This window comes from Theropithecus gelada, chromosome 1 (assembly GCF_003255815.1).
Source record: "Theropithecus gelada isolate Dixy chromosome 1, Tgel_1.0, whole genome shotgun sequence".
Lineage (NCBI taxonomy): Eukaryota > Metazoa > Chordata > Mammalia > Primates > Cercopithecidae > Theropithecus > Theropithecus gelada.
In genome coordinates, this window is record NC_037668.1 from 59,692,387 (window position 1) to 59,707,759 (window position 15,373).

General features: G+C 54.6%; 3 protein-coding genes and 1 long non-coding RNA gene across 6 annotated transcripts; 3 read left to right on the plus strand and 1 right to left on the minus strand.

Annotated features, from left to right (window-relative positions):
- Window positions 1-124: 124 nt before the first annotated feature.
- On the plus strand, window positions 125-5,415 carry CCDC28B (coiled-coil domain containing 28B). Of its 3 annotated transcripts, none has more exons than XM_025383702.1 (6): window positions 125-448; window positions 1,636-1,823; window positions 3,907-4,073; window positions 4,214-4,407; window positions 4,626-4,648; window positions 5,218-5,415. In XM_025383702.1, exons 2-6 carry the CDS (start codon window positions 1,660-1,662, stop codon window positions 5,270-5,272), a joined length of 603 nt encoding a protein of 200 aa, XP_025239487.1. In that variant the 5' UTR covers window positions 125-448; window positions 1,636-1,659; the 3' UTR covers window positions 5,273-5,415. The 3 variants fall into 3 exon arrangements, with proteins under 3 accessions (XP_025239487.1, XP_025239478.1, XP_025239471.1); XM_025383693.1 differs by having other exon boundaries at window positions 351-448; window positions 5,222-5,412; XM_025383686.1 differs by lacking the exon at window positions 5,218-5,415 and having other exon boundaries at window positions 351-448; window positions 4,214-4,799.
- On the minus strand, window positions 4,799-6,191 carry LOC112623365. Its single transcript, XR_003119124.1, has 2 exons — window positions 6,121-6,191; window positions 4,799-5,363 (listed from the first exon to the last, which is right to left on the minus strand). It is a non-coding gene; the product is annotated as an uncharacterized LOC112623365 (long non-coding RNA).
- Window positions 5,692-8,857, plus strand: IQCC (IQ motif containing C). Its single transcript, XM_025383639.1, is given in 7 exon segments — window positions 5,692-5,860; window positions 5,863-5,969; window positions 6,160-6,303; window positions 6,515-6,767; window positions 7,009-7,127; window positions 7,248-7,364; window positions 7,545-8,857. Coding segments are annotated over 7 exon segments (1,623 nt in total). The 3' UTR covers window positions 8,259-8,857.
- Window positions 8,858-9,235: 378 nt separating this feature from the next.
- Window positions 9,236-15,210, plus strand: DCDC2B (doublecortin domain containing 2B). Its single transcript, XM_025383662.1, is given in 10 exon segments — window positions 9,236-9,531; window positions 11,422-11,473; window positions 11,891-11,967; window positions 12,200-12,331; window positions 12,627-12,773; window positions 12,891-12,930; window positions 14,105-14,240; window positions 14,754-14,800; window positions 14,803-14,859; window positions 15,115-15,210. Coding segments are annotated over 10 exon segments (1,050 nt in total). The 5' UTR covers window positions 9,236-9,265.
- The last annotated feature ends 163 nt before the right edge of the window (window positions 15,211-15,373 follow it).

A 15,373-nucleotide genomic window follows, 5' to 3' on the forward strand; every position in this document is an offset into this window, starting at 1 on the left:
TGCTTTTTCTATGCTTACATTCTCTCTCTCTCTCTCTCTCTCTCTCTCTCTCTCTCTCTCTCTCTCTCTCTGTCTCTGTCTCTGTCTCTGTCTCTCCTCTCCCCCGCCCCACCCACTTTCTGACAAAGCCACCACCATTTTGTAAGGAACTGTAGCTTCTCTCTGAAACTGCCGGGAAAGGGAAAATCTTTTTAAAATAGCCATCACACAACTAACAGGGTCCCCAGGGTTCAGGTGGGGAGGTGAGGTCGAGTGAGAGGAACGGCTTAGCAGACGCGGGGATGCTCCTCCCTTCTCAACCCCTCCGAGCTAAGGAGAAGGTCACTTTCTCTTTAAATGCAAATGAACTCCCTCCAGCTTAGCTTTCACCCGGTGGTGTTCCCGGGAGGAGAGGGCGGAGGGCGGAGGGACCTTGCACCGAAGCATCCTCGAGACCCCAAACCTCCAGGTCAGTAGCCCCCTGAGAGAGTGAGGGCGGGGGCGGAATGACGCGGGTCTGACGCTCCGTCTTCGAGCGCGGCTCCGGAGCTGAGCGATGAGTTTGGCACATGGCTTTGGAGCCCGGGCGTGGGAAATAGATCCCCGGTCGCCCCAGCTGCTCCTGGGGAGCACGGGCTCCGGCTCCAGTTCTTCTATCAAGTCTCTAATTGGGTCAAGCTGCTGCAGGGAGAGGCAAAGGATGCGCTCCTGTCTCCCGTCCCCACACCCGCAGACCCCGTCGGTGCCAGCCAGCTATGTGCCAGTGTAAATGCTTAAGCGCCACCCATCCCCACCGCCACCCCCAGTCCCAGAATTCGGAGTTAGGCTTGGTAGCAGCAGCCTGGAGTGAGACCCCCAGAGGAGGGGACCCCAGCCGACCAGAGGCTTGGGGAGCGGGGCTGGACCGGGGACCGCGGAGCAGCCCAGCCACAGGCACAGCCTTTGTCAGAGGCCCAGGCAGCCAGGGGCCGACCACCCAGCCCACCCTGGCTGCAGCTGAAGCCCAGCAGGGACTTTCCGACCGGGAAAAATGAAGCAGCTGGAAGCACACCCGGGGGAACTTCTGGGAGTCCCTAATGTTTTCGGTTGGGGGTGGGTGGAAAAGGAGGGATGCCGGTGTCTATGTGGGGGAAACCCACAATGAACCCTGCCCTGTGTGCCGCGGCTTCTCCTACAACTACCCCAGACTCTGGGGCCTTCCCAGACGCCCCCGCCCGCACCTTGTCCCCCTCCCATGCTGACAGGGTTTGTCAGCATCTGCTTAGGCCACTAATAAATAGAATGGGGCTTAGTTAAGACACCCCTAATCTGCAGCTCACCTCTGTCCTGTCTCCCACTACATTTCCTCTGCCAGCCCCGCCCCCCAGCCACGGGGACAGGAAGCCCCAGTAGCGCCAAGATAATTGTGTCTGGTCCCACCCTTTCAGGAGGGGCCTAGATTTTCAGGCTTAGGGGGAATTAGGGTGGGCCTTAGAAGGTCCTTCAAGTGTACACGATCCCAGCAGCAGCCACTGGCATCTGGCTCTGCCCCTACTGTACAGATGAGGGGACAAGCTGGAAGGTGCCAGGTCCCTTCCCTGGTGCAGTTCTCAGGGATTTCTGGGTAAAGGGCTAACTCTGCCCCTGGCTATCTTTGTGGGGTTGCTTCCCTCCTAGGCCTGAGGCCCAGCCAGCGCCCGAATGGATGACAAAAAGAAGAAACGGAGTCCCAAGCCCTGCCTGGCCCAGCCAGCCCAGGCCCCAGGCACACTACGCAGGGTCCCTGTGCCTACCAGCCACAGCGGCTCCTTGGCCCTAGGACTTCCTCATCTGCCATCCCCCAAGCAGCGGGCCAAGTTCAAGAGGTGGGTACAGAAGGGAAGCAAAGAAGAAGGGACCCCACCTCTGGGTTGCACTGTAGAGAGGAAGGCAAGGGGGGCCTCTGCCTTTAGTTCCTAAGCAATACTTGATGGCTTTCTGGAGCAGGCCCCTGAGCACTAAGAGCTCACTCAGACCCAGTCCCTACCCTCAGCTGTGTGCCAAAGGGCCAGGTGGGTCCCTGGGATCACATAGCGTGAGGATGCGCCTCAGAGGAGGGAGTGAGCAATTCTGCCAGAAAGTGAATGTTCCACGCTGAGAGGCTTACCTGGTATAAATATGGAAGAAAGCCATTACCTGAAAGGTTTCAGGAACCACAGGTGGTTTGGGGGCCCTGGAGTATCAGGGGACAGGAAATGGTGAGGGAATACCTGGGGGCACAATCTGAATTATCTGTTGAATTTTCTTTTATGATTGGGAGTTTGCATGCTGCCTTATAATGTGTCCGTGTTTGTTCCCCACTAAATACAATGTATTGTTTCTCCAGTTGTTCCAAATAAGACCACTGTGTTTCCCTGTGTTGCCTAAGAGGCATGAAGCTCAAGGCTGTGGGGAGAGTAGCAGGAAAGGCAACTGGGAAGGCATGAGGGCCAGACTGGCAGGGGCATTCAATTTTATCCTGAGAGCAGTGGAAATTTTAAGACAGTTTTTTCGGTTTATTGGTTTGGCTTGTTTTCTATGTATTTTTGTTTTTGTTTAAAACAGTTTTTAAATAGAAGAGGGTTGGCTGAGCATGGTGGCTCACGCGTGTAATCCCAGCACTTGGGGAGGTTGAGGCAGGCAGATCACCTGAGGTCAGGAGTTTGAGACCAGCTTGGTCAACATGGTGAAACTTCGTCTCTATTAAAAATACAAAAATTAGGCCGGGCGCGGTGGCTCACGCCTGTAATCCCAGCACTTTGGGAGGCCGAGGCGGGCGGATCACGAGGTCAGGAGATCGAGACCATCCTGGCTAACATGGTGAAACCCCGTCTCTACTAAAAATGCAAAAAAAAATTAGCCGGGCGAAGCAGCGGGCGCCTGTAGTCCCAGCTACTCGGGAGGCTGAGGCAGGAGAATGGCGTGAACCCGGGAGGCGGAGCTTGCAGTGAGCCGAGATCGCGCCACTGCACTCCAGCCTGGGCGACTAAGCGAGACTCTGTCTCAAAAAAAAAAAAAAAAAAAAAAATACAAAAATTAGCAGGGCGTGGTGGTGGGCACCTATAATCCCATCTACTCAGGAGGCTGAGGCATGAGAATCGCTTGAACCCGGAAGGCAGAGGTTGCAGTGAACCACGATTGTGCCATTGCACTCCAGCCTGTGTGACAGTGAGACTCTGTCTCAAACAAACAAACAAACAAACAAAATTTAATTAAAAAAAAAAGGAGGGCTGGGGGTGGTGGCTCACACCTGTAATCCTAGCACTCTGGGAGGCCGAGGCAGGTGGATGACCTGAGGTCAGGAGTTCGAGACCAGCCTGGCCAACATGGTGAAACCCCATCTCTACTAAAAATAAAAAAAATTAGCAGGGCGTAGTGGCAGGCACCTATAATCCCAGCTACTCGGGAGGCTGAGGCAAGAGAATCGCTTGAACCCAGGAGGCGAGGTTGCAGTGAGCCGAGATCGTGCCACTGCACTCCAGTCTGGGCAACAGAGACTCTGTCTCAAAAAAACAAAAAAAAAGAAGAGGGACAGAAAGATATTTTGGGAGGAGGTAAGATAGCCCTGGTGACAATAAGGGAGTAGCTGTCTCTACATACACTGAAGACTAGGGAGGATAAGTGACTGCCTCAGGGTCATAGAACAAATGAGTGAGGCACTCAGACAGGAACCCAGGGACCCCCTTTCAGGCACTGCTCTGGCTGTGTTATTAGCAGAAAAGACTTCTTTTTGACCTCTTCACGCCTCCTCACCCCTTCCCAGTGCCCAAGGGAGAACCATAAACTTATCCATTTATGCTAGTGAGTAGACGGGCGGATGAGTTAGTGCAGATGGGCAGGTAAATTAGTGCATAGGTAGATGGCACAAAAGGCCTGGAGGTGCCTGACTGTCCCCCACCCTGTGATCATGGTCATGTCCACCCCATCCAGAGTAGGCAAGGAGAAGTGCCGCCCAGTCCTGGCTGGAGGTGGAAGCGGCTCTGCAGGCACGCCCCTGCAGCACTCCTTTCTGACTGAGGTGACCGATGTCTATGAGATGGAGGGGGGACTCCTGAACCTGCTCAATGATTTCCACTCGGGCCGGCTGCAGGCCTTCGGTGAGTCCTGGGGGCTGGTGTCAGCGGGTCTGTGGATAGGGCTGGAGGGCCCAGTCCATGGGGCATGGCTGGGATCAGGATTTCAGGGTTCCAGGGTTCCAGGAATCTTTCCCAGGGTTCAGCCAGGGGCTTCATTCCAGGGAAGGAATGCTCCTTTGAGCAGCTGGAGCACGTTCGGGAGATGCAGGAGAAGCTGGCCCGGCTGCACTTTAGCCTGGATGTGTGTGGGGAGGAGGAGGACGATGAAGAGGAAGAGGATGGGGTCACTGAGGGGCTGCCAGAGGAGCAGAAGAAGAGGATGGCTGACCGTAACCTGGACCAGCTGCTTAGCAATGTAGGTTCATGTCTGGGTGCTTTGGTTCCTGGGGGCACCAGGGGTGGAGGAGGTACATACTCCCAAAGCCATTCCTGGGCTCTGGGTGAAAAGGTGGGAGTGCATGGATCCAAGAGCTCTGGGCCCCTCAACCTCCCCAGAAGATAGCCCCCAGAGCATTGGGGATTTGGCCTGGTTCCCCTCCTAACAGAAGCCTCCCTTTTTCTCTTTGTTGATAGCTGGAAGACCTAAGTAATTCGATGTATCCTTTCCAAGGAACCCGTCTGTGTGTGTGTGTGTTCCTGAGAGGTCAGCTTCCTCCTCCCCAGCCCTCCAGGAGTATTCACACATAACCAACTTCCCCACCTCTTGCAGTCCTGTCAGATTTAGCCACAGACTGCCCGAACCCAGGTACAGGAATTTAGAATTTCCCCAAAATTAGAAGAAAAGTGGTTGCAGGGGATGTTTTACTACTGATCAAAATCTTTGTGAGTACTTTAGCTGATATCAGTCATGGCAAAGCTTGTGATGTCCTCCTATCCTTTCAGCATTTAACAATTATTTTTACTAATTTACACTACCACCTCACCTGGTCCTCAGTGAGAACAGAGCGCGAGTGCATGCGCGCACACCTGTGTGTCTGACCTGCACGATCTGGATGAAGAGAGGGGGTGAGAGAGGGCAGGCGGGGACTGCAACCTCAGTCCACAGACGGCCGAGACCCTCGTCCCCGGACCTTTGCACAGGTGAAGGAACTAAGCCTTTGCAGGATGGGAGACCAGGGTGGGAGGAAGGACTGGTCCAAAGCGCTACGATCCTTGACGGGCACAGCCAGAAGCTGCACCTGGCCGAGAACGCCGAGCCTGAGGAGCAGTCTGCTGCGTAGGTGTCCCACGCAGGCCCACACTGCCCCTCTCATTCTCTTCAAACTGTGACATTTTACGGACTCGGGCGGGTGTTCCGCGGCCCCCCAGGTGCTATGGGGGAGGGGGGCGTTGGATGGAATTAAACCAGAAAAGCAAGCAAGCGGCTCCGTGTCCTGCTTCCCCTCCTTGCGCCTTTCCTCCCGGCCTCCGCGGAGACAGCCCAGCGCCGCGTACCTTCAAGTACACATTGCGGCTGTGGGAGGGGGAGTCGGGGGCTGGGGCGACGCAGGTGCGCCTGTCGCGAGGACGCCTCTACTCTGCACTGGAGGAGGTTGCCGTGGGGACGGCGGGGGCGGGGCCCACGCCCGCGCATGCTCAGGAACGACGCCGACTAATGACGCACTTCGCAGGCGCGCAGGCCGCAGGGCCGTTGGGTTCCATGGAGGAAAAGCTGCTGGTTCGGAAGGTGTCGGCATTGCAGGTGCGAGGGCGGGCGCGGGGTGCACAGGATTTTTCCCTTAGGGAAATCATGGGGTCTCGTACCTGGACCTCCCAGCGAGACGCTGCCACGTTCAGTCCCCTAACCGCGCGCCAGCCTCTGGAGATACCCTCCCCAACCGCGCTGAGGAAAGCTGGGACCCACGGACTCCCTGCCCTGCGCGCCCCCACTCCCACCACACGCTCGTGCGGGATCAGGGAAACGGGAAGAGCCTTAAGGCGAGGAGGGGCATCCAGTCCGGCATTCTCCCTCGAGCCCCCCGGAGTCCCAGCGCACAGTCAACCTATCCTTTCCCCGCCATCGGGTCGCCTCTTGCATTCGCCGGGACGACCTCTCCAGGACAGTCCTCCCTGATGCCCCCTCTCTTACCGTGATAAGAGACTTCTTTCCTCTCATTCTCCATACCAGGCCTGCGTCCGGGGCTTCTTGGTCCGACGCCAGTTCCAGAGCCTGCGAGCTGAGTATGAGGCGATTGTACGGGAGGTCGAGGGCGACCTGGGCACGCTTCAGTGGACCGAGGGCCGCATTCCCAGGCCGCGATTCCTCCCAGAGGTAGAACACACCTAGGAGAGAAGGGAAGGAGGGACTTGGGCAGGGTGGAACCCACCTTGTCCCGGTGACAAGCTTTTCTCACCGAAGAGGCAGTAGACCCACCTCTTCACACCCCACTCCTTAACCCTCAGCAACTTGTCTGCTAGATCGTGGTGCCCAGATACTTGAAAGGGTTTAACCCTAGGGCTGTCACATCTCTCTTGTTTCTCAGAAGGCAAAATCCCATCAGACCTGGAAAGCAGGAGACAGGGTAGCAAATCCAGAGCAGGGGCTGTGGAAGCACTTCCCATGTAAAGAGTCTGAGGGAGAGGCCACCTGGGAGGAGATGGTGCTGAAGAAGTCAGGAGAGAGCTCAGCAAATCAAGGAAGCGTCTGCAGAGATCACAGCTCCTGGCTTCAGATGGAGCAGAACAGGAAACCCAGCCAAGAGGAGACCAGAGACATGACAAGGATGGAGAATCCAGGTACCTCTCTGCCAAGATCAGGGCAAGCCCCTGACCCTCACTGTGCCTCAGCCTCCCCATCTGAAGAGTGAAAGGCTCGCGCTAGATAAGCTGCATCCCTTTCCCGTCTTCCCTCTGCCGGAATAGGGCCATCACATGGTTGGGCAGTGGTGGGAAAGGAGTTTCCAAAGTCTAAGGCTAGGCCATTTCCCAGGGTCTGCTCCCTCAAGGTTTTCTCCTTCCTTTCTTCCCTCCTTCACAGAAGCCACAGATTCAAGACTGCCCCACAGCCAACCTCAGCTTCAAGAACTTCAGTACCACTGCAGCCACTTGGCCATGGAATTGCTGTGGCTGCAACAGGCCATCAATAGCCGTAAGGAGGTAACACTACCCTGGAACTCTTTCAGAACATTTAGGGTCAAGGGTGGGGGTTTTGGGAGAGACCTCCTGCCATGCCCAAGCAGGCCTACTTGGTACAATGTATGTTCTCTCCCCCAACAGTACCTAATTCTCAAACAAACACTGAGATTCCCAGAGGCAGGCCCGATCAGAGAGGAGCCCAGTGTGTGCCCAGAACATGGGGAACAGACCTGTGAGAGGAACCAGTCACAACCGAGCGCACCACTGGAGGACCAGTCCTACAGAGACAGGACCGCTGGAGAGCCACCACTGGAGGACCAGTCCTACAGAGACAGGACCGCTGGAGAGCCACCACTGGAGGACCAGTCCTACAGAGACAGGACCGCTGGAGAGCCACCACTGGAGGACCAGTCCTACAGAGACAGGACCACTGGAGAGCCACCACTGGAGGACCAGTCCTACAGAGACAGGACCACTGGAGAGCGAGAACAGGAGAATGACTCCTGTCAGAGGGTCAAATCAGCCCACAGATCCCCAGGATGTTTGGCCACTACACAAAAAAACATTGCTGGGGCTAAGTGCAGAGAACCATGCTACAGCCGGTCTGGACCCCCATCAAACAGCCAGGCCTTGGGGGATAGGCTCACCAAAAGGCCAGATGATGGAAGACAGACTTTTGGAGGGACCTGCCTGCTACAGATGAAAATCCTGGAGGACCAGATTCCCAGAGGCTTAAAACCTAGGGACCATTGTCCCAGGAAATCCAGGACACAGCTGTCTGCACTCTGTGAGGACGCAAATATTAAGGAGACGTCTCCCAGAAAACTAGACCACAAAGAGCCTGACTGCCGAACAGCCAGGACACAAGAGTTGGGCCTCTTGGGGGACCACATCATCTGGGATGGGACCTTGGCAGGGCCAGAGCATAGTGTCCTCGATCTCTGGAGGACTAAACCACCCAAAGGCCAGATCCCCACTGACAGAAGCTCCAGAGATGGAACCTCGTATGAGCCTAGTCACGAAGGACAAAAAAAGCAGAGGACTATACCATGGAGATCAAAGTCACCTGAGATCCTGTCTTCTACAGGGGCAGGCTGTACAGGAGAGGAACAGTGGAGGGACAGGCCATGGAAAACAGGACCACCTGGCTAGACCCTGAAGCCTGGAGAGGATCAAGTTCCAAAGGGAAATGCTATGAAAGGGCAGTGAGACAAGACCTTACCCTACCTCCCTGACCAGCTCTGCCTCCTGCTCCTGCCCCTGGCCATTGGTGGCTAGTAGGACCAAGAGAAGCTGGAGTAGAGAGCTGGCATGAGTATAGGGAAGCAGGAAGGACACGCTTTCAATGCCTGTGGCTCAATCCAAATTTGTTGATAAGGGGCCGGGCACAGTGACTCATGCCTGTAATCCCAGCACTTTGGGAGGCCAAGGCGAGTGGATCACCTGAGGTCAGGAGTTTGAGACCAGCCTGACCAACATGGTGAAATGAAACCCCATCTCAACTAAAAATACAAAAATTATCCGAGTGTGGTGGCGCATGCTTGTAGTCCCAGCTACTCGGGAGGCTGAGGCAGGAGAATCTCTTGAACCCAGAAGGCAGAGGTTGCAGTGAGCCAAGATGATGCCACTGCACTCCAGCCTGGGCGACAGAGCGAGACATGGTCTCAAAAAAACAAAACAAATTTGTGGCTAAGGAGTTACCTAGGGGAAGTGGAATGGGAGACCTGTTGGGAATAAAGGTTTTTCTTAGATTCTGAGCCTGGCTGCTTTCATCTTCTGCTTCTGGCCAGGACAGACTCTGGGCCCTGCTGCTCACTTCCTACTGGCATGGGGCATTGACCCTGGAGCCAGCTGGGAGCCATGGCCCAGGAACAGATCTAGCCATCCTCCTTAGGGAACAGCTCCCAAAGCTGATCCCCCATTGAACTCAGCCTTGTGCTTTAGAGTGGCAAGGAGGCTCTGGAGAGTAAGGTAACACCTATGTTTAAGTATGATCTCCCCAGGGCAGATTGGATCAAACCCTGAATGCAGATAAATGCTCCTGCCACAGTCTCCCTCTGCCTTCATGGGTGAGAGGGCAGGACTCCACCTCTGATTGGCAATGTTCCCAGCCCTTGGTTGCCTGGCAACAGCTCTGTGTCTCTGACTGAGGATACACTATGGCAGGTGGCAGTCCAGCAGCCAAGAGGGTAGTGGTGTACCGGAATGGAGACCCCTTCTTCCCAGGCTCCCAGCTGGTGGTGAGTCAACGTCGCTTCCCCACCATGGAGGCTTTCCTCCGCGAGGTGACATCAGCTGTGCAGGCCCCGCTGGCTGTGCGTGCCCTCTACACACCTTGTCATGGCCACCCTGTCACCAGCCTGGCAGACTTGAAGAACAGAGGGCAGTATGTGGCCGCTGGATTTGAACGATTCTACAAGCTCCAGTGAGTGGGCTGGGGCTGTTCAAAGAGCCTAGCAAGGGAGGTAATGGCAAGAGCGTGTATTCAGTACCTACCATGTATGTACCAGCATGTTACTGGTACTTACTGAAGTCTATGTCGGGGGTGGGGGGTGGTTTTGCCTCCATTAGAAAGGGAAAACACACAGAAAACCTGCCTAAGAATACACAACAAATAGCTGAACTGAAATTCAAATAGAATTCTGTGTGTTATTAATGTTTATGCCCATCACAGCCAAGATCAGCCTGTGGGAAGACCACTGCCCCACAGGGTGAGCCCCTTTTTCCAAAAGCTCTTCTTGCTTGGACTCCCTATCACTGAACACTCTAAATCCGCCCATCCATTCCTCCCCACTGTGCTTAGGCACCCCAGACTCTCCTGTTAGGCTAGGGTCATCCCCCATTGCAGGAGAAGACTGTCTTCCAGGATGGGAGAAGAATTTGAGTACCTGAGTCTCTGACTCATGTCTGGCTTCCAGGTCCTATGCTTAGCTCTCAGCTGAGGTCGCTTACTATAGTGCAAGGATCAAGAGGGGGGAAGCGGCTGGGCGTGGTGGCTCACGCCTGTAATCCTAACACTTTGGGAGGCCGAGGTGGGTGTAGCACCTGAGGTCAGGAGTTCGAGACCATCCTGGCCAACATGGTGAAACTCTGTCTCTACTAAAAATATAAAAATTGGCCAGGCGCTGTGGCTCATGCCTGTAATCCCAGCACTTTGGGAGGCCAGGGCAGGCAGATCACCTGAGGTCAAGAGCTCAAGACCAGCCTGACCAACATGGAGAAACCCCATCTCTACTAAAAATACAAAATTAGCCAGGTGTGGTGGTACAGTAATCCAGCTGCTCGGGAGGCTGAGGCAGGAGAATCGCTTGAACCCGGGAGGCAGAGGCTGCAGAGCCAAGATTGCGCCACTGCACTCCAGCCTGGGCAACAAGGGTGAAACTCCATTTCAAAAAAAAAAAAAAATTAGCCAGGCCTGGTAGCACATACCTGTAATCACAGCTACTCAGGAGGCTGAAGAAGGAGAATCACTTGAACCCAGGAGGCAGAGGTTGCAGTGAGCTGAGATCGCACCACTGTACTCCAGCCTGAGGGACAGAGTAAGACTGTGTCAAAAGAAAAAATAAAAGGCCAGTGGAGGGAAGCTAGGTAGACTTAGAATCTAGGCTTCATTCTTTGTGTGACTTTAGGCAAGTCACTTAATTTCTTGAAGTCTCATACAAAATGGAGATAAAACAACCTATCTCATGAATGAATGAAAGAACATTCTTAGGATATAGCAGGATGCATAATACACCAGTTTCTAGTTTCTCTTGACTTTTTTTTGTTTTTTGTTTTTTTGAGATAGGGTCTTGCTCTGTCACCCAGGCTGGAGTGCAGTGCAGTGGCGTGATCATGGCTCACTGCAGCCTCGAACTCCAATCCTCCTGCCTCAGCCTTCCAAGTAGCTGGGGCCACACGTGCATGCCACCATGCCTGGCTAATTTTTGGTTTTGTTTTTGTTAGCAATGAGGTTGTCCAGGCTGGTCTCAAACTCCTGGGCTCATGTGATCCTCCTGTCTCAGCCTCCCAAAGAGCTGGGATTACAGGTGTGAGCCACCATGCCCAGCCCTCTTGACCTTTAATCTCACGGTTAGTATTGAGACCCCAGTCTGGATTTCCAGACTTACCCAGCACTTACCCAGCCAACACTTGAACACTCAAGGAGTCCCAGGGCAGGTTCAAGTGCCAATATCTGTTACTGGACTGAGATAACTGCCACTATTCCATGGGGAGGGGTATCTGGTGAGCTGTGCCCCAACCCAACACTGACATCTGCCAGGCTATTGAGGCCTCAGGCTCCATGAGATGACCTGTGACCTATCTGCCCTTTCAGCTATTCACCTCATGGAGGGAAGGATCCAGGTGGGAAGAGCTGCAGACTACAAGTGAGTCCGGGGGAACCTGTGCCCCAGCCCCTGTCTTCCCACTCCTAGAACTGCCCCCAATTTGGTCTGGGAAGTCAGGGAAGCAGCAGGATCTGCCAGTTCCATGGGGGGTACTTTGGAGCCAGCTACTATCCTTCCTGGGGTGTGGGACTTCAAGACACTATTTCTTCTGTCCCAGCCTTTATCTCCACACTGGGGTCCCCAAAGGAAAGAGGAAGCTGTGAAACACAGATTAGGGGAGGGGTGGTTAGAATGTGACTTAGGGAACATCGAAGCACCTTTTGGTGAAAGGTGTGACCTGTCTTATTCCTCCTTGCCCCCATCTGGTTCCGGCCCCCTCACTCCACACCTTGGATGGACCCACCCCTAACCAAAGGCCCCGACTCTCCTGATTTGGAGGCCTGATTTGGGTTTCAGGGTCCTCCCGTGACTCGCCACTTGTGTGATGGGGCCGTTGGACAGTGGCTGCCTGCAGGTGCTCCCTGCTATATTCAGTGAGTGCCAGTGTCGGGGAGCAAGGGCGTCAATTTTTGTTTTCGTGAGACCAAGATAATGGTGTTGAGTTTGTTCCAGGAGCCTCTGGCTACTGTTGGGAATATAGGAGTCCAGCATGCTTGATGGGTGAAAAGAGACCAGTGTTATGGTTATTGCTGGCCCTGTGCCACCCTTTGCCTCACATGTAGGGACTCCTGGGGACACTCCCCCTTACCAGGCTTTTTGTCTCAGTGTGTTCAGGAATGGGGACCTGGTAAGTCCCCCATTTAGTATGAAGCTGTCCCAGGCTGCCAGCCAGGACTGGGAAACTGTGTTGAAGCTCCTGACTGAGAAGGTCAAGTTGCAGAGTGGGGCTGTATGCAAGTGAGTATGGGGACTGGGAGGGCCCAAAAGTCCCCAAAGAGAGCCTCCCCACTGGCTTCAGCTGTGGCTGAGGATGAAGAGGCAAAAGGAAAGCACATTCCCCAATATGGGACTTCCCCCTATGCCACTGGGAGAGGGCCCTCTGCCCAGCCCTCAGAGGCAGGGTAGAGCCTGGGTGACTGGTGCCCAGAGGCCAGTGGGCACCTTGGAATAGCTGCACCCACCCCCTCAGTCTGCTGAATGTGAAAAAGCATTGAGTCTACCAGCCCTTATCCTGCTTACCTCTCTCTCCCAGACTCTGCACCCTGGAGGGGCTCCCACTGTCAGCACGGGAGGAGCTAGTAACTGGCCATTACTATGTGGCTGTCGGAGAGGATGAGTTCAAGGACCTTCCCTATCTGGAGCTGCTGGTGCCCTGCCCCTCCCTGCCCAGGGGCTGCTGGTATGTATGTGGGAGGTGGAGGGGTAACAGGCCAGGCAGAGGAAGCCACCCTCTGGGTCTGTGTGCTCTGACTCTATGCCCTCTGCCCACTACAAGCCTTTCCTTTTGTCATTGTAGGCATCCTCCAGGCTCGAAGTGTAGGCCCCAAATGCAGGGGGTAGGTGACGCAGGGGACAATGAGGGGTGAGAAGGGAGGGGAGTGACTGGCTGACAACTCTCCTGGCACAGGCTCTGATCTTATTTCACTGCATCCTCTCTTTTTTTCTTTTATTTTATTTTATTTTATTTTATTTTTTTTTTTTTTGAGACGGAGTCTCGCGCTGTCGCCCAGGCTGGAGTGCAGTGGCCGGATCTCAGCTCACTGCAAGCTCCGCCTCCCGGGTTCACGCCATTCTCCGGCCTCAGCCTCCCGAGTAGCTGGGACTACAGGCGCTGCCACCTCGCCCGGCTATTTTTTGTATTTCTTAGTAGAGACGGGGTTTCACCGTGTTAGCCAGGATGGTCTCGATCTCCTGACCTCGTGATCCGCCCATCTCGGCCTCCCAAAGTGCTGGGATTACAGGCTTGAGCCACCGCGCCCGGCCTTTTTCTTTTATTTTAAATATAGAGATGAGTCTCACGATATTGCATAGGCTGGTCTTGAACTCCTGGGCTGAAGCAATCCTCCCACCTTGGCCTCCCAAAGTGCTGAGATTTTACTGTGCCTGGCCTGCATCTTCTTAATAATCTTTTTTTTTTTTTTTTTTTGAGACAGTTTTGCTCTTGTTGCTCAGGCTGGAGTGCAATAGCACTATCTCAGCTCACTGCAACCTCCACCTCCCGGGTTCAAGCTATTCTCCTGCTTCAGCCTCCCGAGTAGCTGGGATTACAGGCATGTGCCACCACACCCAGCTAATCTTTTTTTTTTTCTTTTTTTTTTTTTTTGAGACGGAGTCTCGCTTTGTTGCCCATGCTGGAGTGCAGTGGCGTTCAATCTTGGCTCACTGCCATCTCCACCTCCCAGGTTCACACCACTTTCCTGCCTCAGCCTCCCGAGTAGCTGGAACTACAGGTACCCGCCACCATGCCCAGCTAATTTTTTTTTGTATTTTTAGTAGAGACAGGGTTTCACCGTGTTAGCCAGGATGGTCTAGATCTCCTGACTTCATGATCCACCTGCCTCAGCCTCCCAAAGTGCTGGATGAGAGGCATGAGCCACCGCGTCCAGACACACCCGGCTAATTTTTTAAATTTTTAGTAGAGGCAGGGTTTCCCCATGTTGGTCAGGCTGGGGAGTAGGAAAGGTAAGAATGGCCAGCAACCAGGGTCCAAGCCCAGTGTCCCTTCTCTAGGCCCAAGGCCACAGGGCCCAGGTAACCCAGTCCTCTCCAAAGGAACCAGACGGAATTAAGCCATCCACTTTCTATGCCAGACCCCAGCAGACCATTCAGCCAAGAAGCAAGCTCCCCATACTTTCATTCCCATCAGGTGAGGGGTCCCTGGGGCTCAGGCCCTTCTCAGCTGCCTTTTGACAGTGACATGGATTGGTCCCTGCTGTTGTTAGGGATGTCCATGGGAGCAGAATGCCCACACACAAAGCTGGCACTGAAAAAAAAAAAAAGATAAAGGAGTCTGAGCCTACTCTGACTCAGGAGACTGCCTGTTAAAAAAAAAAAAAAAAAAAAGGCTGGTCCTAACCTCATCATAACTGTCTCCAGCTCCCCCCATCTGTATATCCTGTTCCTTCTTCACAGGGCCTCATCACACGAAAAGAAGCGCCTGGAAAGGACAGTGCTTAAAGCGATGAGACTTCAGGGGTGGGATCTAGAGGGGATGGGGGTGGGACCAAAGGCCCACCTCTCACTTCCCTGCCATCCTGGGAGGTGGTGGGGAATGCAGAACCAGGTTCAGGGGAGGGAAAGGGGCTGGCATGAAGGTCCAGGGCAGGAATGCTGAGGGCTCTTCAGCCTGGGCATCACCCAGTGCTGCCTCCCTCTTTAGGAGTTACAGGAGTATATGGAGCTCCCCACCCAAGGAAGGAGAAAGCGGGGGCGCCCAGGAAGTAGCAGATGATGAAGACACCCAGACAGAGGAGCCCTTGGATCAGGTAAGCTGTTGGATCAGGGAACAGTATGTTGGGATGGGAGGAGCTCTGAGCTGGAAACTGGCAGCCCTGGGCCAGAGGAACAGTTCTCCCTTGTGACTGAAGGTAAATGATCTCCCAACTTCCTACCTTGTTACATGAGGAAGCAGTTCCTAATTTCCAGTTTCTTTCTTCCTTGGGGTTGGGGACCTCATGGCTGAGAGCTAGAGGCTGGCCATACTCACGGCTCCATTCTGTGTGGCCTTCCACCTCCTCCAGAGGGCAGCACAGATAGCGGAAGAGGCCCTGTCCCTGGAAAACCAGCCTGGGGCTGGGGCTGCTATCTCAGCCTCAGCCCCAGCTCTGCCATCTTGAGAGCCAGCAGCTCCAGAGGGGAACTGGGGACCACCACTCTGGCCACCTTTTGTCCTCAGCCTCCAGCAGCTTGTTCCTCAGGAGCCAGCACCTCCCCTGGGCTCACAGGGTACACTGCGGCCTCCTCAGCCCTCCCAGTTCTCCTGTTCCTAAACGCACAGCC

Bases quoted from the DNA above. Each gene is read 5' to 3' on its own strand.
- CCDC28B (XM_025383686.1), top strand. From the start codon at position 1,660: ATGGATGACAAAAAGAAGAAACGGAGTCCCAAGCCCTGCCTGGCCCAG. The intron at 1,824-3,906 runs GTGGGTACAGAA...CACCCCATCCAG, and splicing joins CAGCGGGCCAAGTTCAAGAG to AGTAGGCAAGGAGAAGTGCC. The intron at 4,074-4,213 runs GTGAGTCCTGGG...GCTTCATTCCAG, and splicing joins GGGCCGGCTGCAGGCCTTCG to GGAAGGAATGCTCCTTTGAG.